The 27,364-nt window shown below is 25.8% G+C and overlaps 1 protein-coding gene across 1 annotated transcript; it reads left to right on the top strand.

Annotated features, from left to right (window-relative positions):
• The first annotated feature begins 631 nt into the window (after positions 1-631).
• On the top strand, positions 632-26,895 carry LOC145835037 (V-type proton ATPase subunit H-like). The gene is made up of 12 exons (XM_082942568.1): positions 632-721; positions 5,133-5,282; positions 7,221-7,424; positions 14,954-15,058; positions 16,487-16,587; positions 16,880-17,072; positions 17,304-17,399; positions 17,549-17,631; positions 20,404-20,529; positions 20,691-20,792; positions 24,599-24,712; positions 26,315-26,895. The coding sequence occupies exons 1-12, from the start codon at positions 665-667 to the stop codon at positions 26,355-26,357; spliced, it is 1,374 nt and encodes a 457-aa protein (XP_082798694.1). The 5' UTR covers positions 632-664; the 3' UTR covers positions 26,358-26,895.
• Positions 26,896-27,364: the final 469 nt, after the last annotated feature.

Raw genomic sequence — 27,364 nt, 5'->3', positions numbered from 1 at the left:
CCTACAAAAGTTAGTAGTTTATAAATATAGTGTCCTAAAGTTTTAGATGACTTTTTATTTCATTAAAATTTTGACGTATTGCACTAATTTAATTAAATATTGGAGACAAAAATTAATTTTGCAATTTTTTTTTTTATTAACTTAAAATTTTTTGATCTACGCTTATCAAAAGTTCACGTAGATAACTAAACATATTTGTGAAAAACTGTAAATTTGATAAATTGTAAGATTATGCGTCATAATAGGTAAATAAAATGATATGTACAATGCAATGCTATTATAAAGTAATTTTAAAACTATTAATGAAAAACTTTAAAGCACAAGACTAGATTATCAGATAGTAAACGAATTATAAAGTTAAGACAATTTCTAAAAAATCTATTGTGTTTTATGTTGATTCCAGCTTTAAAAAGGTTTTATACAAAGTAAAAAAAAAAAAAACCTATTAAATAAATAATAATTAAAAGTACTTAGCACTTTTGTTAATATATTATTTAGTATAATATTAAAAACACTCATAAGTCAATTTGCTGGAATTTACTTAATATAAACTAACTTTTATCTTTATACTATGTCAAGATAAAGTGTTTTTATTTAAAGAAAATAAATAAACTCTGAAAATTATCTCTATAGGTTATCTAGTTTTTAAATAAACAATATAAAAATGCAAAAGGATTTACAATTGTCTATGATGGCAAATCTAAACACTTTGAAAGCACAGGTATGTTTAATATTTTCTAATTTCAAGTATTGAATTTTTAACTTAAATATTTTTTAAGATGATTTTTAGTTTGAAAAATGTTTGCTTATCTAGTTTGTAAGGTTTAATTAACGACCAAGAAAGATATAAATAGATGATAAGATATTGTACAATAAGCTATATAACTCTACATCCCCTAGCTCATTTAAAGAAAAAAAATAAACTTAAAGGCAATTTACAAAACATTAAATCATATTATACAGAATCAGACCCTAAGGAAATTAAATAGAATTTTATCATAGCTTAATGCGAAAAGTTTAAAACAGTTATCAAAGTTAAAAAACTATAAAAATGAATTAAAAAGTCAATTACTAGAGGCCCATGGTTTTTTCTAGTTGATTGGGAATGCTTATAATTTGATTCTCTTATATTATACTTAACCTTCAAGCTTTTCTAGCACATTTGGTCCTTAAACAAGTGATACATCGTTTCATCTTTAAACAACAAAAACAGAAAAGTGCTCTTCTTCTTCTTGTCTTGTAGTTGGTTGACCAGTAGTAGCACTATTAGAATTGTTACCAACATTGTCCAGAGAATCAAAAATTATGGCTATATAAATATTAGTACCTTTAAGCAAAAGTAGAATATTTCACTAAAAATATATCTCCTCCTTTAGTTTTTGAGCAATGGTTTTAAAACTCTTTTAGTCTGATCCTTGATGAATTTCTAACAACTTGTGGGAAACAGGTTTTTAATTTTTTTTTTTTGGTAAGTAATTAACAAAAACTCCTTTTTAAAACTTTGGTCATAAATTTTTTTAAAGTTTTTAATAAGCTTCTTAAATTTGTTTGGAATATTAAAAAGGATGTTCCTGAAAATTTGAAGTAAATTGCTTTGAAATTGAAGGAGGAGATATATTTTTCATGAAATTTTCAAAGTTCTGAGAAATTTGAAAAATTTTTGTTCCATATTGTTGTAACAATTTTTTTTACAAAACTCATTTTATAAAAAATTTATTTAACAATGTTTTATTCTCTGAAAAGTATCTTATTCTATATACTCTAAACTTTCAAATACGAGCCAATGTTATTTTGTTATATAAAAATAAATGTTAGACACCCCTATGGACTTAATAAGTGATTTCATCAGCACTTTGTATATTTCGACTACAACAAACTAGCATGTTAAATCACATGTATGTCATTTAGAAAATGCAGTTTAAATAACTAATACTTTTATAATAGTTTGTATGGTTGTAAAATAAAAAATGAAATTAAATAATATGTTTATTGAATGAAAACAAAACTATATTGAAAAAAAAGATGACTAATGCTCTATCTCAGAGTTTCCAAAACTCATTTTCCTTTTCAGAAAATTAAAAAGTGGTAGCTCTTTAGAATTTCCAGAATATCTATTTTAAGTTTCAAGTCTCCTGTAAATTGAGCATAAGACCTTTTTTTCTCTCTTCTTTAAAAATCCTTCAACAAAAACATTGGCAAAAGTCTACAGAGCCTTTTGATGACTTTTAAAGACTTTTGTATGCCATGAGACAAGCTCAAGTTAACAGAAGGTTTGATCATACCAATTCGATCATCAGACCAACAAGCCTTCAGTAGATTGGAATCTGTTTTGTCCTTATTAGAACTCATCAGTTAGTCACAACCAAAAGATTTGCAGTCAACAATCTCCAAATAGCTTATCATAATAAAACATAAAGCAGCTGTTATTGTTGGTATTGATCAGTGAGGCTCATTAAAAACAATCAACAAAAATATTGGCAAAAGTTTGCCAAGCCTAAACCTAGATTTTATATGCCATGAGATATTTGTTTTGATATGTTTTTGTTAATTGTACTCAATAAGAGCAAACCAGCTGTCTTGCTTAGTGGACAATGTATTAAATGTTGCATGGCAAAAGACTGTGCTGACATCACTGATCAATACCAGCAAAGGGCTGCTTCATGTTTTATCATGATAACCTGTTTGTAGCTTGAAAAATTTAAGCTTTTTGGCTGTGACTGACTGATGAGTTCTAATAAGGACAAAGCCGGTCTCAGTCAACCAAAGGCATGTAGTGTGATGATCTAATTGATATGATCATACCTTCTATACAAACCAAATAATTTCTAGTTTAAGTTTTGAATTTCTGGTGATATGTTCATAAGCAACCCATTATTGTCCCTTTACAAGTCATAGTCTCTTTGCAGCTTATCCCCCTGACTTGCTAAAATGGCCCTTCAGAAAGGCCAATAGACCAATTTGGGAAACCTTTGTCTATGGCCTAGATGACTCATAACTTTTATCTTTTCTCATTTAGTTAGATTTTTTCTGTCACCAGCATCCAATTTAACCTACCTTTTTTCAATATATTATCTGTTGATCCATTCTATCCATGGCATCTTGAGCATTTCTAATACATTAAGTCCTGGTTGATGCTTTGGTTTGTTAGCGTGTGTACAGTCTGTAATACTTGAAATAGTTTGATTTCCTACCTCCGTTGTGTTTTCTATTGTTGCCTTCCATCAATTAATTCTCTGAAAACAACTTGCTGCAAATATTGCAATAAAAAGTTGCTCTTTGGTTTGCCCATGTGTATGATACAGAGCTGCAGTCTTTGAAGAAAAGTATTTATATAAGTATTTGCACTGAAACTTTAAAAAGTATAACATGATCACGCTTATTCTTGAGTATGAGTTTGTAATACAAGGGACACACCAAAGACTTCTTTAATGACTGATCTAGTCCTGTGTAGGAGATAGCCTGTTTGCAATCTTTTACATTTAAAAGTTATTTTCTATCCATAATGTTGTTGACCAGACCAGTTACTTTTTTCTTCCAACACATGTCTCCAAACCTCATTTGATAAGTTTTTGATGATAGTCAAACAGTTAACAATATCTGTGTTCCTGCAAACTAATTTTGCGTTCTACTTTCTACAACTTAAACGGTGTTGCTGTAAGAAAATTTAAGTCAGGTTGGGACTGTAAATGTATTGCTTTAACAAGTAGCTAACATTATTTCAATCTTTAAAGGTACTAGTCTTCTGGTACTTCTTTCACACTTGACTTACTAGATCTCCATTCTGTATTGACTTAATATTTTCCACATGAATATAAGGTTAACCATATTATCAACCATTGGATGTTACAAGTTGAACATTGGATATCTTTCTTAATTATCAGATTTTCCATATTGAACATTAGATCTTCCTTATCAACTATTAGATATTTCATGCTGAACTTCATCAATTTAGCTACGCAATTCAGATTTTGTCAACAATTGATAATCATTAGCAAGTATAAAATAATCTGACTTTTCTTTCAAACATTGGAATAGCTGAATGCCAACAAGTTCAGTGCTTATATTTTACTCTAATTTAAATGCCACCCAGTTTTGGGTAAACACTAGCCACATATCTTGATTGATCCCCCTAAAAACTTGAAATCCTGTATAAACCTGGAATTTGACTATTTAAGCAAAAAAACCTGAAGTTTGAGAAAATTTGAATAAAAACCTGGAATTTCAAACGATAATCAATAAAAACCTTGTCGTTTTTAATTATTTTTACATATTAAGTAACCAAATTTGATTAGATGCACAAAATAAAGGTATTTGATAAGATAAAAAAAAGAATTCTCTTATACAATTTTTTTTTCACTAAAAAACATATTTAAAGTAAGTTTACATCTTTTCATTGATATTAAACTTTTTAACACAGTTTTTTTAACAGTTTAAAGTTATACTAAAAATAGACCAGAAACCTTTTTTTTAATCTGGAATAAATTCAACAAACCTAAAAGAAAATTACAAAAATCCTTTGGCAACCCTGAACATATGCATTAAATGGATGAAGTTGTGAGTAATTGTTGTAATGACAATATACATCTGGTTTTTTTAACCTTCAACCTTAGTTGACATCTGTATAACATCATCTGACAGCTTTAAAAATATTAATTTGTTGATCTCTAGTTACTTGTACTTAAGTCCACAAGCTTCAGGAAAATAATTTTCACTAAGATATAAATTGATTGTATTATCCTGCTCAATATAACCTTTAATTAACTCTTCATCTTTTTTCTGTTCCATGTTTTGTAATGAAAAGTACTCCATTTTAAAGCAATATAAGATTTTTCTTGATGAATAGCTCCTTACCTTATTTGTTAAGTTTTTATTAAGTTTATTAACATATTAATAGATAATAAAAAGTGATACAATGACCTACACAACTCTACACAGTAAACGAATAGTTATAGTTGTAGGTGTTTTATTGTATTATATCTTAGTTTATATTGAGTTTGTTCTGCAAGAAGTTCTATAATTTTTATATAAAATGTTTTTTTTTAACTATTTATACTATTCTATTTTAGATAAAACTTATAGTTCAAACTTTATTATATTTAAAACTGTCAACTTAAAAATTCTGATTACAATAGGCAGAAGAAGTAAGAAAGCACAAGGTTAATTGGCAATCCTACTTACAAAGTCAAATGATTACAGAACAAGATTACAAGATAGTATATGCATACGATAGAGAAGAAACTGCTGATGCACGGCAGGCTGTTCTAGATCAATTCAAGGATGATGTATGTTTATAATATAAAGTTGGTTTGGTTACATGACAATTCAAATTCGGACAACCAAGTTCCAACAATTAAAATTCTTAACAAAATATTTAAAAGACTTAATCTCAAAAAGTAATATAAATTTGAAAAAAGTAAAAAATACATATGAAGATCTTATTAATATCTACAAGCCACTTTTTCTTTTTTGCAAAATCTTAAATATTTTTAAAAACTAATAAAAATAACTATGTTTTTTACTTTATTTAAGCCATGTCTCAAACATTATTTAATGTTTTGAAAAAAAAAACGGCTTGTAGATATTAATAGGACTTACATGTATGTTTTTTATTTTTGACAAACACACATTACTTTTTTAGTTGTGGTCCTTTCAACTTCTTTTTAATAATTTGAATTGTCCGAATTTGAATAGTCGTGCACCAAGTTTGTTTGTACCCTTTTCAAATTTTTGTTTGTACATTTTGGGTATATTATGCCTCTTTTTAAATAAAGATAAAACTTTTGAGTTTTCTTTCAATTTTTAGGTTAGCATTTAAGACTTTTAGTTAACAAAAAACCGATTTGTTCGCACTTTGCTGGGATACTTAAATTTGCATAAAACACTAAATTAAAATAAAATAAATTTTATTCTTTTTTCTAAGTGGCAAAACATTTTTTATCGATAAACACAGTTGTTTACAATAAAAGTCTGTATTGTTTTAAAAGTTTTATGTAAAAGTATTCTCTTAAGCTTGTTTTACCATATAGAAATTTCAATAAGTTTTCATTTTATTTAATGTAAAGGAAACGATAAACGATAGCAAAATATTTTAGAAGTAAAAAGTGATACTCTTTTCGTACAAGTAAAAAAAATATTTTTTAAATTAAGTTCTATAACTTATTATCACTGATAATAAACTTAAAGAATAGTTTACATTCGATTTCTTATCACATTTAATAAAGTTTTTTTTTTCTTGAATAATTTTTATGATTCTAAATTTGTAAATTTCTGAGCACATTTTAAGAAGCATTGTTGATAGTGTTGATAGTGAAAACGTTAATGTGGTATTATTTATTTCTGTGTGCTTAATAATATGTATCTACTACTCCATAACTTCTAACTCTGTAAAAGTTTTTATCTCTTTAAATCCATTAGATATCAATACCCCACAGTATACTATGGTTTAATTAATTTGATAGTTTTAAAATTAAAGGTTGTTTTGCATCAATATAATTCTTAATTTATTTATTAATTTTTTTTGTATATAAACTTGACTCAAACCAATTTTTAATTATTTGTCATTTTTAACATTATTATTTTACTACAGATTTACTATTTGAAAATCCGCTCTGCGGTGAAACTGAGTAATTGTTTATTCTCAAAAATAATAAATTATTTATTATTTATTTCTACAGCAGCTATCAAGACTTTCTCGGGACAGGAATTAGATACTTTCAAATTTTCTTTTAAATAATACAATTTACTATCGTTTCTAATTTTTACGTTTTTTTTTTCTGATTCTTTTTTTTTTACTTTTAATGTTTTTATTTCAATATATTTTAGGTTGGTCTTTTGAAAGTATAAATTAAACTATAAACAAATTAAGTAAAAAGTTGTTGAGTTAGAAAAGATCAAGTTAGAAATTAATAATGTTAGAAACGTGCAGTTATATCCTTGTGTGTTGTACTACTGTTACTTATTGGAGTTGTTCAGTACTATTGTTACTTATTAAAGGGGTTTAATTACTTCTCATGGTTAGGGTGTCATTGACCTACCTGCTTCTTGCTTTTCAACCAAGCTTTTCGAGCGTTTAAATTTGAACGTAATCATCTTTTTAATTTTTATCTTAATTACAATATAAAAGCATTATCTATTATAATTAATATATATTGAATATTAGTATAATTTAAACTTAATTTAAACATCAAAAAAATGTTTTATAACACATGACTTTAAATTAGTGCGCATGGACGTTTATGCAGCTGATGACAAGAATTTCAAAAGAGCAAACAGTAAGATATGTACTAACTCTAGTTGATGATATGTTGGTAGAATCAGATAGCAGGTGCAAACTTTTCTATTCCATAAATGCCAGCAGACGGTTATCAATGTGGACCGGGTTTATGAACATGCTTAATAGAGAAGACCTGTTTATTGTTCATCAGGTTGTCTTTTTTATTTCTTTTACCTATCAGTATTTTTTTTTAATCTAACAAATTTGTAATGAAAGAATAACTGATACTTTAAAACATGCTTTGATATAACTAATTTAGTTTGGTTTCTGTATAAAAATAAAATTAATTTATTTAGCTTAGTCTTTATTCAAAATAAAAGTTATATCTCTTACTCATCAATGATCTTTACTTAGTCTGTTGCGCAAAAACAGTAAAAAAAAATTTGTCATTTTATTCATTTAAAAAGAAGTAAAGCAACCTATTGATTTTTACATTTGTTTCTTACCAGTTTTTTTCTATAGAATTTTAAGTATAAAGTATGTTGAATAAACTGTAATCTTGCTCGAGTAAAAAATGCAAGTTTGTATTTTTTTAAAGCTAAAGTAAAAATAGTGTTTTATATTTATAGAAATTAAAACTAACTATTTGATAACTTTTTCAAAAAAAAAATTTTTTTATTAAATTTAGATTTTCTTAAAACAAAATATTTTTTGACCAACCAAGAAGACCGTAATATGTCCTAATATTACCCTAACATGTCCTGGACATGACATTAAACTGTATCCTGGTGTATGACTCGATAACCGGAAGATTTTTTGTACACCAGGTCCTTGGACCAATTTTTTGAGCGCATTTTATTTCGTAATAAAAGACCAAAACTCAGGGTTCATGCGCGTCAGGCTAAATCAGTTTTTTTGAAAAAAGTTGAAAAACGTCAGGCTAAATCAGTTTTTTTATTTAAAAATTTGAGAATCTCAGTTTTTCTCAGTTCAAATGCTTCAAAATTTTTGATTAAAAAGAATTAAGAAATCTTTTTAAGATCAAATTAAGATGTGAAATTATTTCTAAATAATGATTAAGTTATTAGAGACCAAATCAGTCAGTATTTGTAAAAATGAATGCTTAAAACCTTTTGTTGAATCTCTATCTTCGTTATTTTGTTTTGAGTAGATTATATACGTCATAATTATGAAAATTCATAAAAAAATACAGTTTAAACGTTAGAGTTTAGTTCAACAACTTAGCTGTTTGTTTGAATTTCAATACTCGTGCAAGCATTTCATTTTAAATTTTAATAAAACACGACAATGCACACGTCGTTTTGTTAAAAATTTTCTGTTTATAATGTTTTTACTTAGTGCTTAATTAAATTGAACAATTGTGTTTAGTAATATATATTAAATTTTTACACTAGTATTAGATATAACACTTGTTTTAAGACTTATCACTGAATTTGTTATGTTGAGGGCATAGGGGGGGTCAATCACCTTTTTCACAATTTTCTTATTTTATTAAGTTGTAACTAAGCTATGAGTTGCTTTTTGCAGATTTTTAAAGTCAAAATGTTTTTGAGATAAAGCTAGTTGAAGTCGGAGACTACAATAGTACTAATTAAGACCCCTCAATATCTAAAATGACTTCTAAAGGGGATTTTCCTTACTTTGAAAAAATGTCAGGCTAAATTGGTCCCAGTCAGGCTAAATGAAAAAAATTTCGCGCACGAACCCTGAAAACTGAAAAAAAAACAACAGTAGCCAATGTCTCAAAAAAATAGAAGGTTTATTTAAGAATCAAGAACACATAAACAGTTTAGTTTAATCACTGAGAAATATTAAAAAATAAATAAAATGTTGTATTTATTTTTCGAGTTATGTAACTTTTAATATAGAAATCAAAAATGTCTCACTTTTTCTTTTGGGCTCTAGCACCAACTCAACAAACCCTAACTCGAACAAAAACTAATTATTTTAGCTATGTAATTTATCTATTAGTATCTGTATAAATTAAACTTTCAGAACAAAGAATAGAAAATTGTTATGTTTTGAAGTTGTTGTGTCAAGAAAAGTTTCTCAAATTCTCCTTGTTTTAGATTGGTTGTGGTAGTAAATAAAATTAAGAAATTGTGACGTATGCAAATAAGATTTGAATAAATACAATATTAAACTAGGTTTATGTGAACAATTTTAATTAAAGCTGTTCTAATTAGTAAATTGTTAACAGTGTTAAGGGTTCGTGCGCATCAGGCTAAATCAGGTCAAATTAGGCTTAAGAAAATTTTGAAAAAAATTGCAAAATATCAGTATTTTTTTTTATTTTTTTGCTTGAAAATTTTATAGTTTCAGTATATGTCATTTCAAATGCTTAAAAACTTCTGAATTAAAACAAAATTAAGAATAATTTTTATTTTTATTGAGTAAATCTTATTAAGGTGTGAAATTATTTCTAAGTATAAATTTAGTTATTAAAGGCAAAATCAGTCAGTATTTATAAAAACAAATGCTTAAAACCTTTTGTTGAATCTCTAAAATAATTTTAAGAATTTTTATTATTTTGTTTCAAGTAGATTATATACGTCAATATTATGAAAATTCATTAAAAAATAAACAGTTTAAATATTACAGTTTAATTCCACAACTTAGCTGTTTGTTTGAATTTGTTTACACCAGGTATGTTTTCAGAGCTTAGTTGGTTTAAAGCAATTGAGGACCAGTTAATTGCAGTTAAACTTAAATTTTTAGTTACACTGCCTCTGTTTTAAAGCCGTATTTAAGCAAGTATCAGAGCAATGATCCGTTGGTGCCAATAATGGCAGATCATGCTCTTGGTATAATTAAAACTTTAATGAGTATAGTTTATATAGCAGGCCACGTTAGTGACGTCTTCAACTTAAAGCATATCAAAAAATTCAATTTCAATGAAACCAATTCTAAGAAGCGTACTATCTTTTATAGTTGTTGTGGTCAATTTGAACTAAACCAACTAAAAAAGACCAATAACATTGGCGAAAAAGCTTACCTAGATATAAATGAATTGACTAAAACATTTGTTATTAAGATTATTGAAAAATTGAAGTCAAGATTGCTAATCGGATCGTCTTTTCTCATTAATGGACTTCTTTAAATCCATCAATGTTGTCAGCTTTCAGGAAAGACGCTATTTTATTGCGCTTTCAAAATTTAGTACAACAGTTGTCACAGCAAAAAATTATTAATTGTCATGTTGGAGATGAAAGTTTAATTGAATTAGATCAGCAAACAAGCCAATGTTGTTATGTTTAACAGATATGATAGTTGTACACAGAGGTTAGACAGCTTATTTTTAACAAGTTGAATATACAACAATATGAGTTGCTTTCTTATGTCATAAAATGTATTTTAGTTCTTTTTCATGGCCAAAGTCAAGTTGAACGAAGTTTTAGTGTCAACAAGGCTCTTGTGAACGACAACCTGTAGGAAAAAACTGTAATTAATAGACGCTCAGTGAAAGACTTTGTGCTAACTCACAAACTTCAGCCTTATGAAGTAAACATCGAAAAATGTACAAAAGACTCAGTTTTGTTTGCACGAGAGCACTATCATGCTTGTTAGACAAAAAAAAAAGAGATGTCATAGTTTTAGAAAGGCAAGAGAGATAATATTGAGAAGTTAGGAAAAGAGAACTGCGGCACTTGCAAAATAAGCGTCAATAAGCAAGTTTAGATAAAGAGATTGGGTTGCTCACAAAAATGAAAATAGTGACAAAATAATCAGAACTTTTTTTGAGTTTTTTTTATTAAAAAAGCCAATGTCTATCCAAAAGTGTTTGTTTTTAGTTAATTTTTCGTTTATAGACATTTATTTGTGATAACAGTTTTAGAGTTGAAATTATGTATAATATGATTTTTTTGTTATTTATTTGTTTATAAAGCTTTTTTGAATAATTTATGTAATATCATAATAAGCTTAAACTGTTTTTTAGTTTAAGTTGTTATTTTATAAATTGTGATCTTAATGGCATAAATTTTAGAGTCAAGATTATGTGTTTAATAATTTGTTTTTATTTATTCGTTTAAAAGGATTTTTTGATAAAATTTATGGAATATCATGATAAGCTTAAATTGTTTTTTAGTTTGAGTAGTTATTTTTAAAATTATGATGTTTTCATGATAAGATAAAGTTTTTGAAAGATGTGTTTAATTAGATTTTGTTTTTCATTTACAGACTTATTCAGAGTTCTGTTTTAATAAAAACTTCTTGACCAGTAATGTAACTTATAATAGACTAATTCAAGGATTATTTGACACGAACCCTGTATATGCGTGATGTGTGGTAGATGCAACCATGCCCTAAAATTTGATAAAGATAACAAATTATTGAAGCAGAAATTACAATGACCAGTAAAAATATTCAAGTTGCTGGGTAAGGGATTAACAGATGTGGACAAATAACTTTATTAAGCTTTTATTTTCTTTAAAAGTAGTGTTTGTGAATACTTTATTGTGTTAATTTACTAATTAAAACCCCCCGATACCCAAAATTACTTCTAAAGGGGATTTTCCTTACTTTGAAAAAATATCAGGCTAATTTGGTCAAAATCAGGCTAAATTTAAAAAAACTTGCGCACGATCCCTAAATGTTGCTTTACCATTTTATATACTTTGAATATTTAACTTAGCAGGGTTCATACGAAAATTAAGTGAGCTAGCACTCTGAAAATAAAATTATAACTGTATCTTTTAGCAATTGCATAACAATTCAAGTACAAAGTACTAGAATTTTTATAATATTTACAGGGCCATATTAAATTAAATATTTTGAAATTTAAAAAAAAAAAAATATCACTAGGGCTACCCAGTTACAATTAATCTCTTAGATTACGTCGTTCTATCTGGTTTTAAACTAAACTGGGCGCTGACCAACAAAAGTTAGGTAAAATGTCAATCTAAAAAATAGGTCTAAATGAAAGAATACCACTCTAAAATATTTAAAATATTGCGTATGATACCTGCTAGCTTAAATACTTAGTTACATCAAGTGGTACAACATCATTACAATCAATTTACTAATAAGTTTATTTTTATTTAATATTTCTTCACTATACTTAAGTTAAATTTTGTGTTTGATGATTCTTATTTGCATACATTATAACATCTTCATCTTATTTTTTAAACTATATACTTAGTTATTAATTATAAACTCATTTTATCATTTGATAAAGACATTAAGTTTAATTATCACTAAAACGTTTGTGTAAAATAAAAATAAAACGAGTAGTTTCTGCCTATATATTTTATGTTGCAAATGGTTTCTTTAAAGTAACAAAAACTTACCTACAAAGGTAGTTTAAACAAACAAATTTACTACAAAAAGTAATGAATTAAAAATCTTACTTCTACTAAGAAGTTTAAGTTTTTTGAAATTGTCAAAACGGTAGCACTAATAAGAAGCATTTGGATACTTAGCTTGCGAAAGCTTAAAAAAACTAAACTAACAATTAAAAAAAAATTGAAAATAAGTTACAATAATTACAGCAATTCCTTTTTTTTTTCTCTATACAAGTTGAAGAATACAAACTTTTTCTTTTAAAACCTAATTAGTTTATAAACGTATTGTTGCTTGCACAAATTAGGTTTGAACGTTATTATAAATAAAGATTCTAAAACACTTAGATAATAATCATTACGAGCTTTACTTAAAATTGAAAAATTTCTGTCACTATAATTCCTTGCACAATCAGAATTATTTAATAAGTGTTCGGCAATCGCCAATGATCTGTTAGATGGTTTTTTCAAACCCGTGTCCATCCAAATTCTGAGGGGTTTAAAAACATGTTGGTCTCTTCTAATCTTTTAATTAGTTTAATTTTTAGAGATATCAAACATATATACTAAATAACAAAACATAAAATAAGTATACAGAATTTAGCTAAGCCAGTCCTGACAAAACCATTAAACTTGTGAATACGTGTCAAATCTTAAAATATTTAAGAGGCTATCATAAAAATAGTATAAAATGAAAGGTAATTTGAAAGTGGATGAACGCAAAGAGTTATTGTTAGTTAAGTTACCTTGGCAATTTAAACTGAAGTATCTTATAGTTGTGTTATTACTGACATTGTTGTAATTTAAAATATGTATAACCACTGAATCCGTAGAGATCGATATGCACAGATACATTTTTGCTGTTTTATTTTAATTAAATCTTTCAAATAGTCAAAATCAATAAAACTCAAGCTAGTTTTTAGTAAATCAAACATCTTCAGTAATGCGTTGCATCAGTGTTAAAAGGGCAGTTTCATGAATATCAAAATGAAACTGAAAGAGCATTCAACAAACAACATACATCATTAATTGCAAGTCATTGTAAATGAAGAATAAGAAGAATTGTTTGTTGATATAATTGTTCATTGATTACTGATTTTCAACCAGGGTGTTTAATCTTACTGTTTATTTGTCAACCAGTTTAGATTTTTTTTGATCAGTTTGTTTTGGAATCCAATCTTTATTGATTACTGACCTTTAACTCTGTTTTGGTCAAACTGTTTGGAGTTTGGACTAAAATAATATTTTAACTGCTTTTATTTGCTTAATTGCAAGTTGATTAGGGATTATAATAATTTAAGTTATTGTTGTATTGCTAAGTTTTATATTTGATTAATTGCCAATTTTTTTAGGGTTTTTATTAGTTTGTACTGTTTTATGTAGCTGTTTTACTGAATAAATTTGGTATTTAAAATTTTTTGCATGTTTTGATTTTATTTAAGTGTTTGCAAATGTTTCAAATTCAAATTTAGAACATTGACTATAATAATAAACCCCCTCTAGCCTAGATTTAGCTAAGCTACTTAGTAGAAACCCTTCACCAAGGTTAAACATTAGCAATAATGTGACTACCAATCCCGGTGGTCCCGCCCAGGGATTTCAATACTTTAAGACAAACTTAAGTAACACAAAACATCAAAGTTATAATTAAGTTAAGAAGTAATTAAAACCTAAGCTATTAGCATCTCTACAAATCTAAACCTTCTATTGAATTTATCTAAATTCTTCTTTTTATAGCATCTTATTGTTTACTAAAGATTTTACAATAGTATTTCTTTAATCAAGTTATTAATTACCCGTTCTAAGTTCAAGTTTATTGTTTTTATTTGGTCGTTTGTTTTTTAAAGGATATTTCCAAGTTGGGTTTTTTGAATTTGTTTACCTGTTTAATTTTTAAATGCATTCTATCATAATATACTGATTAAACATAGTTTCAAATCCTTAAAATATTGAAATACTAAGTTCTAGTTAAGTAACTCTTAAAAACTAAACATTTGTATACCTAAACTCTAGTTTGTACATTAAATTTAGTATAATAAAAGGAACTTTCCTGAAAAGAAAACAAAAACGTATACAAAAAATGCTGAATTAATAGCAAGTATAATTGCTATTTGCAATGTTATAATTCTAATATATAAACTACACTGAAGAGTATATTTTGATAAAACTTATGTCTCTATAAACACAAAATACAAATTAAATGTTTTTCTTGTATACTCTATTCAACTTTTATATACCATAACTTTTATCATTATTTGCATACAAAAAAAGGTGTTTTGATTATCCGATGGCTTCTTTTGATTTTAACTCCTTATTACATTATCTCTGAATAAAATATATGTTTCTTAAATGCATTGCAACCGTGTTAAATCAATAATAAAACTTTAATAAGTAGGTTATAAAATCTTTTAAACAATTAAACGAAAATTAAAATTTTCAGGCAAGCCGCATTTTGACAAAATTAGCTTGCTTTGGAGATGAGGAGATGTCTTCTAAGGATCTTACTTATTTCTTCAATTGGATAATAAGCAAATTTAGTATTGAGGTATTAGTTTTATTTAGTGTTTCTCCAAAAAGCATAGTATTTTTTTTACTATGCACAAAAAATTAAGTTTTAAAATTTTTATTTCCTTCAACTTATTAACTTTTGTTATTTTATTATATTTATAAATAAATTATGAAGTAAATATACTAAAAGCAATATCCATATATCCATAAACTACTATTTAAGTGAAGTAAGTTATAACTTTTTTTTGTCAAAATGTTTACAATATTATTTCATTAAAATACAACAACATAGATTTAAATTTTACCATTTTAACTTTTATTTATATTTTAACACGTCGTTTAATTTTGATATAGGTTTGATTATTAAAAAAAAGGTAGAAATTCTTTTCAACTAGAATTTTTTAGTTTGTTTAATTCACTGGTGAGTGACGAGCCATTTAAGCGAAACTTAGTTTTCCAAATAGACTTTTGAAAAAATAAAAATTATATGTTTTTGGATGTAAAACGTCCAATTATAGAACTACAATAAAAAAATTGTTAATTTTTATTTGTTTTAGTATAACCTATTACTTTAAGTTAGTTATAAAGTCATAATTCATATGTCTTATTGTATAATATAGTTTAATACGATGAAACTAAAAGCTACTAAAAACTAAGCTAATTAAAGTTTAATGTTTTAGTCATTTCTTTAATCTGATATTAATAGTTCTATCGAACTAATCAACATTCTATGTTTTTGTAGAGTACTAACTTACAAGTTATATGTTTTATTTAATTTTTGATTGAATAAAATAAGTTTATTTATTGTAATAATATAAACATTAGAAAAATAGTTAATGTGTCAGCAAACTGCGGCCCGCAAAGCAAAAACCTGCGACTCATTAAAAAATTTAAAGCTAAAAATATACTCTTTAGAAAAAAAAAAGTTGTGGTGAACAAATACAGTTAGGCTCTTAGTTTAATAATTATGTTTACTATTGTTCAATTATTAATTATTTTATCACAATTTTTGTTTAGAATAGTATTAACATTTCAAAGTAACGAAAAAAGTTCTATGCAGTGCCGCCCGCGACTTATAAAAGGCTGCCGACATTAATTTTGTTAAAATTTAATAAATAATAATAAAAACAATTAAGATATATTATTAGTTGTTTTGTTTAAACTAGCTTATACATAACAATTTACAGTGAACAGTTTTTTTTATATTGTACAAAATATTTTCATTTAATTTTAAATTAATATATTTAGATTTTCTAAATTGACTTTACATAAAAAGCTTATTGTTTAAAAAAAAATTAAACTATTCTCTTTAAGAAACGGAGTATATTTTTCATAAAAAAAAAAATCTAAGCACTATCAAGTATATTTAATATAAAAAGCTAGATGTTGATAGACGACTAATTTCTTTTGATTTTTTATTAAAAACTTAACCAATAAATTGGGTAATTTTCTCAAATCATTTCAGAATGTTGATTTTCTTCAAAGCATATTAGCATCCCTGCAAAAGTTGTTGAGAAAAAAAAACTATAGACTAGCCTTTTTCGAAATCGATGGCGGTTTACCAAGGTTATTTTTGATTCTGCTTTGTATGTCAAATTGTTTTTAAATTTTTTTAACTGTTTTGAAGTTCTTTAACTTTTACTATGCTTAACTCTTTCTTCAATTTGAAAAATTAAATTTGTAATTGATAAACACAATTACTATTTAAGATGCTGCTATATTAAACTTGAAATTTTAGCAAATACTACAAAAACAAGTTTTTTACGGATAAAATAGTATTTTAATGGTATGCATTACTTAATTTATTTACTTTTAGATAAGTGTTTAATACTTAGTCTAATTATTTCGATATTTTAAGCTTGTTAGACTTGTTACGACCAAAAAGTGGATTTCAAATTCATTATCAGTCGATAGTATGCATTTGGACTATGAGTTTTATGCCATACATAGCAAATAAAATGATTAAACACAACCCAGTTGCCTATCTTGCTGATGTGTTAAAAGGTGTTCAGAAGGATAAAGTTATTCGAATAGTTCTTGCTACATTCAGAGTAATTTTATTTTGTTTTATGTGTTGTGTCACAAAAACTTTAACATCTTATAAACATAAAGTAAAATAGTTTTGTTCTTTAGTCATTTGTAACTTAATATCAAAATTATTATTAAGTTTTCAGTAAAATAAGTATGGATGGTAATAAATAACAAATTAATTTTAAAAATTTATTTATAAAAACGCTACACTTATATATTTTATGTAAAATTCAAACCAAATATTGATTTAGAATTTAATTGAAAAACCAACTGAGGCTTCAGTTATAAAGGCTTATTCACTTGCGATGATTGGATGCAAAACTCTTAAACATCTTGAACGAATGGAAGTAATAACTATTAGTTTAAATGTTGTGTAAATTCATGTAATAATATTTAATCTTTTATACTTTATATGATATAAATTTTAGTTTTATACGTGTATGTTTATTGATTTTTTGTAAAATTTACTACTTAGTAATACTAAACTACATTATAGGATAAACAGTTTGCTGATGATGACATAACTGCTGACGTTGAGTTTCTGAACGAACATTTGCAAGTTTGCTTACAAGACGTTAGGTTTGCTAACTTATGTTTCATTGAAATTATTATTATTTTTTTATCTATTAGGTGTTTAATGAGGTAGATTTTTATAAAGATCAACTTGAAACTCTTTTGATTGTATTTTGCTTGAAAACTTGTGTATTTATTTTAATCGACTGGTTTTAAAAATTAAAACAACTTTAACTGAATACTAAGTAAACCTAACAAAACGATATATAATAAAATTATTGTTTATATATTTATTTATATAAACAATATGATATTTAACAACAAACTTATGTAGTACATTTACCTGCCGTATAACATAGCTCCTTTTAGAAAATAGATTTCAAAATTATTTTTGAATATGTCACAGTTTTTCACCATGGTTCAACATGTCAGGTTTCGCAGCATTACTTTACTCAATTTTCGAAAGTTTTCGAAACTTTTCTATTCTAACTAAATAACTCATTTGCTAATATAGTTCTACGGAGTCAGAAAAAATAAACTTACTTAAGGAGTAGAATATAAAAGAACTTGTTTTGTGTAATTGTGTGTTGTGTAGCTACAATTGTAAACATGTAAAACTGTTAACATTTATAAAAAAACTATAATTTATTTATAAAACTTATGTGCGGTTAATACTAAGAAATGAAATATGTAACAAAAACTAAAATTAAGGGCATAGGGGTTCATCTTTTTTTTTTACAAATTGGTTTTATTTTGTAGAACTTTATCTAAGCTTTCATGAACTTTTTACTGCATCATAAAAATAAAAGTGATATTTAAGAAATAAAGGACCAAAGTTTTTCAGTTCTATAGTTTCCTAATGGTATGCAAAAATAAATTTAAAAAACTTTATCTATTCCTTCATTTTTATCCAATATGTAGCTTTTTAAATTGAGTATATTTACTAATATTCGAATCATTATCCTAAATAATTTTTTAAGCAGTTTTTTTAAATCTTATTTTTAATGTTTTTCGAGTTTCGTAACTTAAAATATTTTAAACTTTTCAAGATATGTTTTTAAATTTAAGTCTCTAGATCAAAAAAAAAAAGATGGATTTTATACAACTTAAATTTTCAAGGAAATAGTGGTGCACACATTTTTGTATCAGAAATTAAAAAACTATCTCTAAAAATTACATATCGCTTTTTTTATCTTACAATAAAAGACGTATAGTTCCTCTTTTAAGCTCTCATATAAAAATCAATATAGTTTTTTTGATGTCCTTAAGTTTATCTAATAAGGTTATAAATACTTTAAAATTGATGATATAAAAATGTTATAAAAAAATATTACAATAATTTTCGATTACTGATCATAAATTGTCAAAATCAAAATAAGTTTTGTTATCAGACAAAACTAGAAATAACTTATTATGTTAATAAATAGAACATAGAAAATATGTTATAACTTAAAGTTGATCATCATCATATATTTTTTCAATATATCAATTATATACAGAAACAATTTTAAGACTAATACTTTATAAAAACTATAAATATAAAAGTTCTTTTATTGTTGATTGCTTAAATGTTTTCAGCTTTTTTAACTATTCTATTATCAATTACTTTGGACAATAACACACTACAAGTTAAAGATTAACTTTTAAATGTTAAAAACCGAACTTTTTTTTGTTTTGTGTCAATTTAATACTCAATTTTAAATATAGGATTTTTTTTCTGTGAGATAGACAAAAAATAAAAGTTTTACGTAATTTTAGTACAGCCTTTTAAATAAACTTAAAAAATTGTAATAAAAATCACAAAAGATATGCGAGTCAGTAAAAAGACTTAAAAACTGTTTAACTAATTATAATAATAAATCTTAAAATTTGTTTGTATATACTTCGAAGTGAAACTCTTGAAAAATTATATGAAAGACTATATACACATTTGTTTGAAATACTATTCTTTTCTTAAATAGTTACTTTATATCTCCAGCTGATATTAATAATCATTCTAAGTTAAATAGTAAGGAAGACTTCCCTGCTTAAGCGTTTTCACCTTTGACATAGTGGATTTCATTTCATTTTTGGTTTCAAATCATACCTGTTATAGTTTTGTAATTGTAAATTTAATTAAGTTATTTGCTTTTTTTAACCAAAATTATTTATGTAAACAAGTAGCCATAAAAAAATTATTCAAATAAGTTTTAATGCTATAACTGATTAATAAATAAATATATTTATGACTGTCTGTTTAAACAAATAAAAAAAAGTATTTTATTTCTTTTATCTAAGAACTGATATTTTGTTTTGTACAATATTTTTCTACCTGCAAATCTTTTATATACATGCTTACTTAATTAAAATTTTCAACCTTACATAGATTAATAATTTTTTATTTTAATGGTTTTACTCATTGATGCTTCAAATTTTTTTTTTGTAGATATGGTATTAAAATATAGAGTTACACATAAAATAAACATATGTACTACTACGTTTCGTACTTTTTTACTATTCTTATGTTATTAGATTAGCAAAGGAAAACCACCGTAAATTGATTTTAATTCAATACTTTAATTATTTTTCTTTTTATATTCAAACATTTTTCACTTTAAGTTTTTATTATTAACCGTCTTTAATAGTTTAATTTTTATACATTGTTCTGGAAAAAATCACTATTGTTTAGTGATTGATAATAAACGTTGATAAACAAATTTTTTAAGTTATAATAATTAGAAACATTAAGCAAATTTAGTGTGCTGTTTTTTTTTTTATGTATTTTAACAACTTAAGTGGTGATATTTTTAGTTGCTTAATTTTAAATACACTAACCACAAGCAAAAATAATACCAACAGTTCATTCGATGAATATTCAAGTGAGCTACAGTCAATGCGACTTGATTGGAGTCCTGTTCACAAATCTGATAAATTTTGGAAAGAAAATGCTGTCAGACTTAACGAAAAAAATTATTTCCTTTTAAAGTAAATTTATTATAAGTTTATTTTTAATAAGGTTAAATCTTTTAACATATTATAAATCATCATTTGATTTTTTTTATTAACGATACTTTTAATATAATTTAACCATTGAATTTTTTGTTAACTTAGTCACTCTGTAATACTTAAACATAAAAAAAATTAAGGATTTTAGGTGAGCTACTTCAAAGCTCTCAAGATGAAGTAATATTGGCAGTTGCATTACATGATATTGGTGAATATGTGAGATGCTATCCACGGGGAAAAAAGTTAGCTTCTTTTTAAATTTTTCTCAACAATTCCGATTTAATATACGCAGCTATCAATTCTTTTTATACAAAATGTGTTTTATTTTTCAATATAGTTGAATGTGAGAAATCGTTTTGTGTCCGTTCGTTTAACTTTTTCTCATTTATTTTAATTAAGATGTCTATTTAGTCTTCTTAATTATTTAAACATTTTTTATAGTAGTTAGGCTGAATATAATAAATACTAGACTGGACTGGAGAAAAACTTCTTATTTAATTAATTAAGTTTATTTAGTTTTAAATAATGAACGGTCTTTAAAGATAACAATAACAGTCAATGAAAAACGATGCAATGAGCTAAGTAACTCTAATCCCCCTAGCTCATTGATAGCAAAAATACTAATTTTTACCTAGAGGGAGTTGGAAAAGTTAGAAATTTTTAAGACATTATCAAACTCTAGAAGTATTGAATGGAATATTATCATAGCTAAGTTTAAAAAATTTGAAGCAAGAATGTTAATATAAGAAAGCCATGAAAACTCACAAAAAAAGCTTACTAGATGTTCATTCTAAGTCAAACCTGGTCAATCGTGAATGCTAATCGTCTTTCTTATACCTTTTACTTCGCGTTCAAACCTCCCTAACGCGTTTGGTCATTAAGCAAGTGACATATCATTTCTTCTCAGAATCACCAAAACAAGAAGGTGCTCTTGTTCTACTTGCCTTGTAAATGATTTTCCAGTAGTGGCACCATAAAATGGTCAGCAACATTTATCAGAGAATCATGAACCTCAGGACTGGGTATATTTCCATATCTATCATGGGATACCTGTAGTCCATTGTACCAGCTTTTACTATATTTTTTGGGACTTAAGGTTTGGTTGTAATAACAGTTTTTAAATCTGCCTGGTTGATAATAATGTCTACTGCTCCTGCTATAATATCTAGGACTGAGACTTATGTCTCTTGATGATAAGAAGTGTAGTAACTTCTGCAAGGAGAATTTGAGTATCTGGAGTCTCAGCAGTCGATGCGGCTGGATGACTTATACCAATCATCTTTTTTCATTTTTCTGTCACCAGCAGCAAGTTGAACCTGCAATTTCTTACCATGAATCATGTTTTGTACCATTCTATCCTTGGTATCTTCTGCACCTCTGTTTAAAATCGGCTTGGTGTTTTAATTTGTTAGTCTATTTACGCGCTACAACACCTAAATTTGTCTGAATGCCCTAAAAACGCCCCAATATATTTCTCCGGTCGGCCTTCTCTTATGGTCTTCCATCAAATTTTTCTCTACAAAAAACTTGCTGCAAACCAACAATGTCCCATGGATGTGTATTTCTTAAATATCAGGTAGTAATACAGAGGAAACGTTCAAGACTGTTTTCTCACCAGATCTGGTTCCTGCAGGTAGAAGTACACCTCTTTCGTGTCCAAGAAGTACTTTCCATCAATAATGTTACCTACCAGTTACTTTCTCCTTCACATCTCTCCTAAATCTCATTTGAATAGCTTCGGTATGTTGCGGGACTTTTTGTATGAATCCAACGCTTTATAATATCTGTACTTTTTACCGCAAATATCACACGTAACGTAAGTTAGAAAATACTTTTGCTTTCCACTTCCTACAATATAAGCTGTGCTGCTGTAAGCAAAGCTAAGACTGTTGTTGGGAATGTAAATGTGTTCTTATAACAACCTGCTATCATTTTTTCTTATTGAACATTGGATATACCTTGTCTACCACTGGAAGTCCCGAATTACTGAATGTTTCACGTTGACTACTGAATTTTTTGAATTGACTTGATGTTCCACGTTGACTACTGAATTTTTTGAATTTACTTGATTTTCTACGTTGATTACTGGATGATTGATTGCAGCCAATGATTTTATCAATTAAGCTACTGAGTTTTAAGATTTTTCTATGATCAATTGCGACCACAAGATCACGTAGCTTGTCATGCGTCTTTAGAGAAGCTTAAGTTTAGTGCATATGTTTAACCCTAACTTAAAAGATTACATGACAATTCAAATTTGGACAATTCAAATTCCGACAACTCAAATTCTTAAAAAAATATTTGAAAGACTATTTTTTAAAAAGTAAAAATTTTATATGTTGATCTTATTGAAATCTACAAGCGTCTTTTTCTTTTTTGCGAAATCTTAAATATTTCTTAATATATTATAAAAATACTAAAAATAACTATGTTTTTTACTTTATTTAAGCCATACCTCGAAAAATACTTAATATTTTGCATAAAGAAAAAATGGCTTGTAGATATTAATAGGAATAATATGTTTTTGATATTTGTCAAATATAAATTACTTTTTTAGTTGTGACCCTTTAAATTTATTTTAATAATTTGAGTTGTCCGAATTTGAATAGTCGTGCACCCGTTTGACCCTAACTTAAACGACTCCCATTTTCTGAAAAATTATTCTATGTCTTTTGACTAGTTCCAAGTCAAACTTTTATCAAATTTGCTAAGGTGCGTTTGTAATGTTTCTAGCCTTCAAACTTAGTGGGCATGTTTACAACACATTCTGTAAGTTTCAAAATTCGCTGGTTTTGGTTTCTGGAAATATATAATCTGTTCAAGAAGAAATTCAAGAGGCTCTTCATCAATCTTCAATGTTAATTTCTTCGTCTATATTAAAACGATATACGTACGTTGTAGAAGATAAACCCCTTATTTAACTTATTAATTTTGATAAGTTTTAAATAATGAATAGTCTAAAACGTTAATAATAGTTAATGAAATAGGATACATTGAGGTAGACTTTTTTTTAAGTATGCAATTAAGGTAGTTCAATTAGAATTTTTTTGAATAAGGTATAATCAAAATAACTTTACAAAATATGTGTTTAACAGATATATTTTAATTTAGTTTACAACATTAGTTGTTCAAGGTCCGCATAATTAAGTTACAGTAACCTCTCGCTTATTTACGCACATTGTGTCCACAGAAAAAGTGCGTAAAGATGCCAGAGATCGTAAAGATACGAGAGGTACCAAATATACTTACTATAATGGCTGTTGTTTGATATTGCTTCTAGTTAAAAGCAGACTTTCCCACTTTTAACAATTTGTTTACTTAATTTATAAATATGAAAACAGAAGATAAAACTATACATATACTAAAAAATAGGATAAAAATATATCTAAAATAATAAGTAGATTTTATCTCTTTCTATATTTAAATGTCACTTATTTGATACTTAACATTCATATTCTATTCTACTTAGCAAATTCAATTTATAATAAAGCATTTAGTTACAATTAAAAAATGGCGTGGTTTCTATATTAAAATTTGTGTTGCTTTATTCATATATAGTTCAAGAGTGCTGTATTATTTTTTTGTGTTTTCAACTCTCATAATTTCATTATACTTTCATTATTTAACACAGTCATATTTCTTTCAGAATTTTTATTTAATCGCTTATTGCTAACATAATTAATCTAAATGTTTATCAATTAGTCAAGGAACATAAGTTTACTAAGTCTAAAGATATAGAGAGGTGAGATAGCATTTAACAAAATATTTTAAATTAAAAATATACAACAAACCTAACTTGTGCAATACTAAAAAAAAATAAGTTTTTATTTTTTGAATTTTTTAGAATGCAAAAATGCGTAACTAAACGAGAGTGCGTAACGTCACGAGTGCGTAAAGATGCGAGAGGTTACTGTAGTTAAAACAGCGCACCTTATTGTAAATTTAAACTGTTTTGACAAACAGTTTAGAAATCATTTATAATTTAAAAGTGTTTTAATTTTTATTGTATAAACGAAATGTTTTTTGGTTTGTAAAAAATTTTTTACAGAATTTTAGAAGATCTAAACATTAAGCATCTTGTTATGAAATTGATGGTGCACGATAACTCACAAGTCAAATATAATGCTTTGGTAACAGTGCAAAAACTTATGGTACAAAACTGGTAAGTCTTTTTAATTATTAAGGTTTCTTAACTAGCTTTTAAACCTTGCAAAAACCTAAACCTTTTTAATCAGTACCAAGTCCTCTATCAAATCAGTTACTTAAAATATGCATTTAGATGATTCTTTTTTTTGTAATGTTTTTTTATTTTAGCTGTATGTAATAGTACTAATAAATATAACAGAATAAAATATGTGGTAAAATACTTTTTATATATTAGTAGTATTTTACTGTGTACATACATTTGTATGGTTTGCTCATACAAGCTGCTGTAAGCTATATATATCCAAGTAATCTTAAGAATTTTAAAAAAGTCTTTTTTTTACTTAAATTCAACAAAGCGGTTGGTTATTGTAAAATAACATTTTATCAAAGAATTGTTTTTATCTGTTACTAAATCAACAAGTACCAAACTAAATGGGTAATATAATTGTACTCTAGTAACCTAATTTTTATGACTATTGCTACAAATAGTTTACTTATTCTATTTGTAATTTTTTGTAACAAGTGTAACATTGGATTATCTAATGGAATATATTTTCTTGTAGTTTAAACTTGGTATGCTTTTCATAATGTTTTAAGTTTATTATAAGTCAATAAATTGAAATGAATGAACAACATAAACAAAGCTATTTTAAAATACTTTTTAAAAACTTGGGTTTTACATTATTGCTAAAGTTTAACTTTTTTTTAAACAGATGTTTAGATTTAATTTGATATATACATATGTTATGTAGAATATATATATATAAACGTAGCCTTAGAAGCAAATATATATATTTACTTTTAAGGCTACTACTACAACAATAAAATACAGCTTTTATTTTTTGTTACATCAAAATTAATTTAAAGGAGTGTAAAAAGATCTAAAATTATTACGCATTGATTAATAAGTAATATTTGTAAGCATAACATATCTAAATATGTTTCTAAAATAAATACTTTTTGATACTAAAAAATTAGTTTTCTATTACTAATAATATATGAGCTAATTAAACTTAAAATGGTTTTGAACTTTTTTTGTTGTTAATTTCTAATAACTTTTTTCTAAAAATATTTTTTTACATTAATATTACCAGTCATTCTTGCTGTTCACACTTACTTAGCAGTCTGTACCATAACTAGTATGCATAAAAGCTATTTTCTTATGCAAATAATATAAATGAATATTTAGTAAAAGAAAGTTTGTTTTCTACTCTGTATTTGACCAAACTAAATTCTTTAACTTGTCATCTTTTTTGATAATTATTAGATAATTATCGAATTTTTTTACACTGCCCAAAGCATTATTTAATATAATTTAGTCTTTACTAAATTTTATGTTAAGATAACTGTAGAACATCATACATTTAAAATTTTTAGTAAAAAAAAACATACGATCAATATTTTTAAACTAATTATTATTCTAAACTTAAAAATCAAGCGATTTAGCCAATGATTTTGTGGAACCCTAAGGTACTTAAATAGAGTAAATTTAGTTTATATAAATAATGTTTTTAACATAAAAATTATAATTAATTCAAAGTTTGTTTAATCTTTTTATTAAATTATAATTTATTAAACTAGAGTTTAGTTTTTAAATATTAAATAATGTACTTTGCAGGGAATACTTAGGAAAACAGCTTAAAGAAGCAGAAATTTTCTAAAAATAAAACATCTAATATAAGTTACATTTTTTATAGTTTTGATGAAAACTTAGCAATTTCTTATACAATATTCTGATGTTATTTTTGTATGTACGTGAGTATGATCCAGTGATGTTTTAATTTTATCAAATTAAGTTATACTTGAATGTAAAAAATATTTTTATGTATCATAAATTATCTATAATACGTGATAAGGTTACTAAAAAATATTACTTTTACCGTTCAAACATTTCAACTTGTTTTATTATCATTATCTAATGTGTGCAATAAACTTTATAAATTAATTCTTATTATCAAACTTTACAAGATTTTTTAAACTTATTTTAACAGAAAACTATAATACTTTGTTATGATATTCATGTGATTGAGTGTAGGCACCTTCTTGAGTGTTTTTTTTTTCCTTGTTGTTGCCTGCTACAGTTTTTCCTTTAAATGTAAATATGTATTAACGTAAGGCCTGCACACACTCAAACTAATATAAAGTTTTTGAAAAACTCTGACTAATTAAAAAAAAAAGAAGTTTTTGTATAATAAGAAAATAATTTTGAGAAACTCATGCTACCTTTTTTAGAACTTAAATAGAGGTTTTAATGATTTGTTGATTTTTGGTTTAATTAACTTTTAAATATAGTTTTTAAGTTTGTAGTTAAGATTTAAAACATCAGTAAATCTTGCAGCTATATCTACTATAAAACAGCGTTTAAATTTTTGATTATATAGCTAGAGTAAAAATTTATGATTAAAAAAGTTTGGTATAAAAATATTTTGAATAAACATGTTATAAAACATTTTACAAACTGTATCTTTTTATATACTGAAGTTACAAGGTTTGATCACACCAATTCGATTATCGGACCACAAGCTTTCGGTTGACTGAGCTTGTCTCACGGCATATGAAAGTCCAGGCTTCGGTTCTGTAGACATTCGCCAATGTTTTTGTTTTTTTATATACTGTTTAAAGATTTTTAATATATAGCTCTAATGACATATATGAAATATTACTGTAT

Source organism: Thalia democratica, chromosome 4 (genome assembly GCF_965202585.1).
Source record: "Thalia democratica chromosome 4, ktThaDemo2.hap1.1, whole genome shotgun sequence".
Taxonomy (NCBI): domain Eukaryota; kingdom Metazoa; phylum Chordata; class Thaliacea; order Salpida; family Salpidae; genus Thalia; species Thalia democratica.
This window is presented reverse-complemented; position numbering and strand designations above follow the sequence as displayed.

Bases quoted from the DNA above. Each gene is read 5' to 3' on its own strand.
- LOC145835037 (XM_082942568.1), top strand. From the start codon at position 665: ATGCAAAAGGATTTACAATTGTCTATGATGGCAAATCTAAACACTTTG. The intron at 15,059-16,486 runs GTATTAGTTTTA...AAATCATTTCAG, and splicing joins TAAGCAAATTTAGTATTGAG to AATGTTGATTTTCTTCAAAG. The intron at 17,073-17,303 runs GTAATTTTATTT...ATATTGATTTAG, and splicing joins TAGTTCTTGCTACATTCAGA to AATTTAATTGAAAAACCAAC.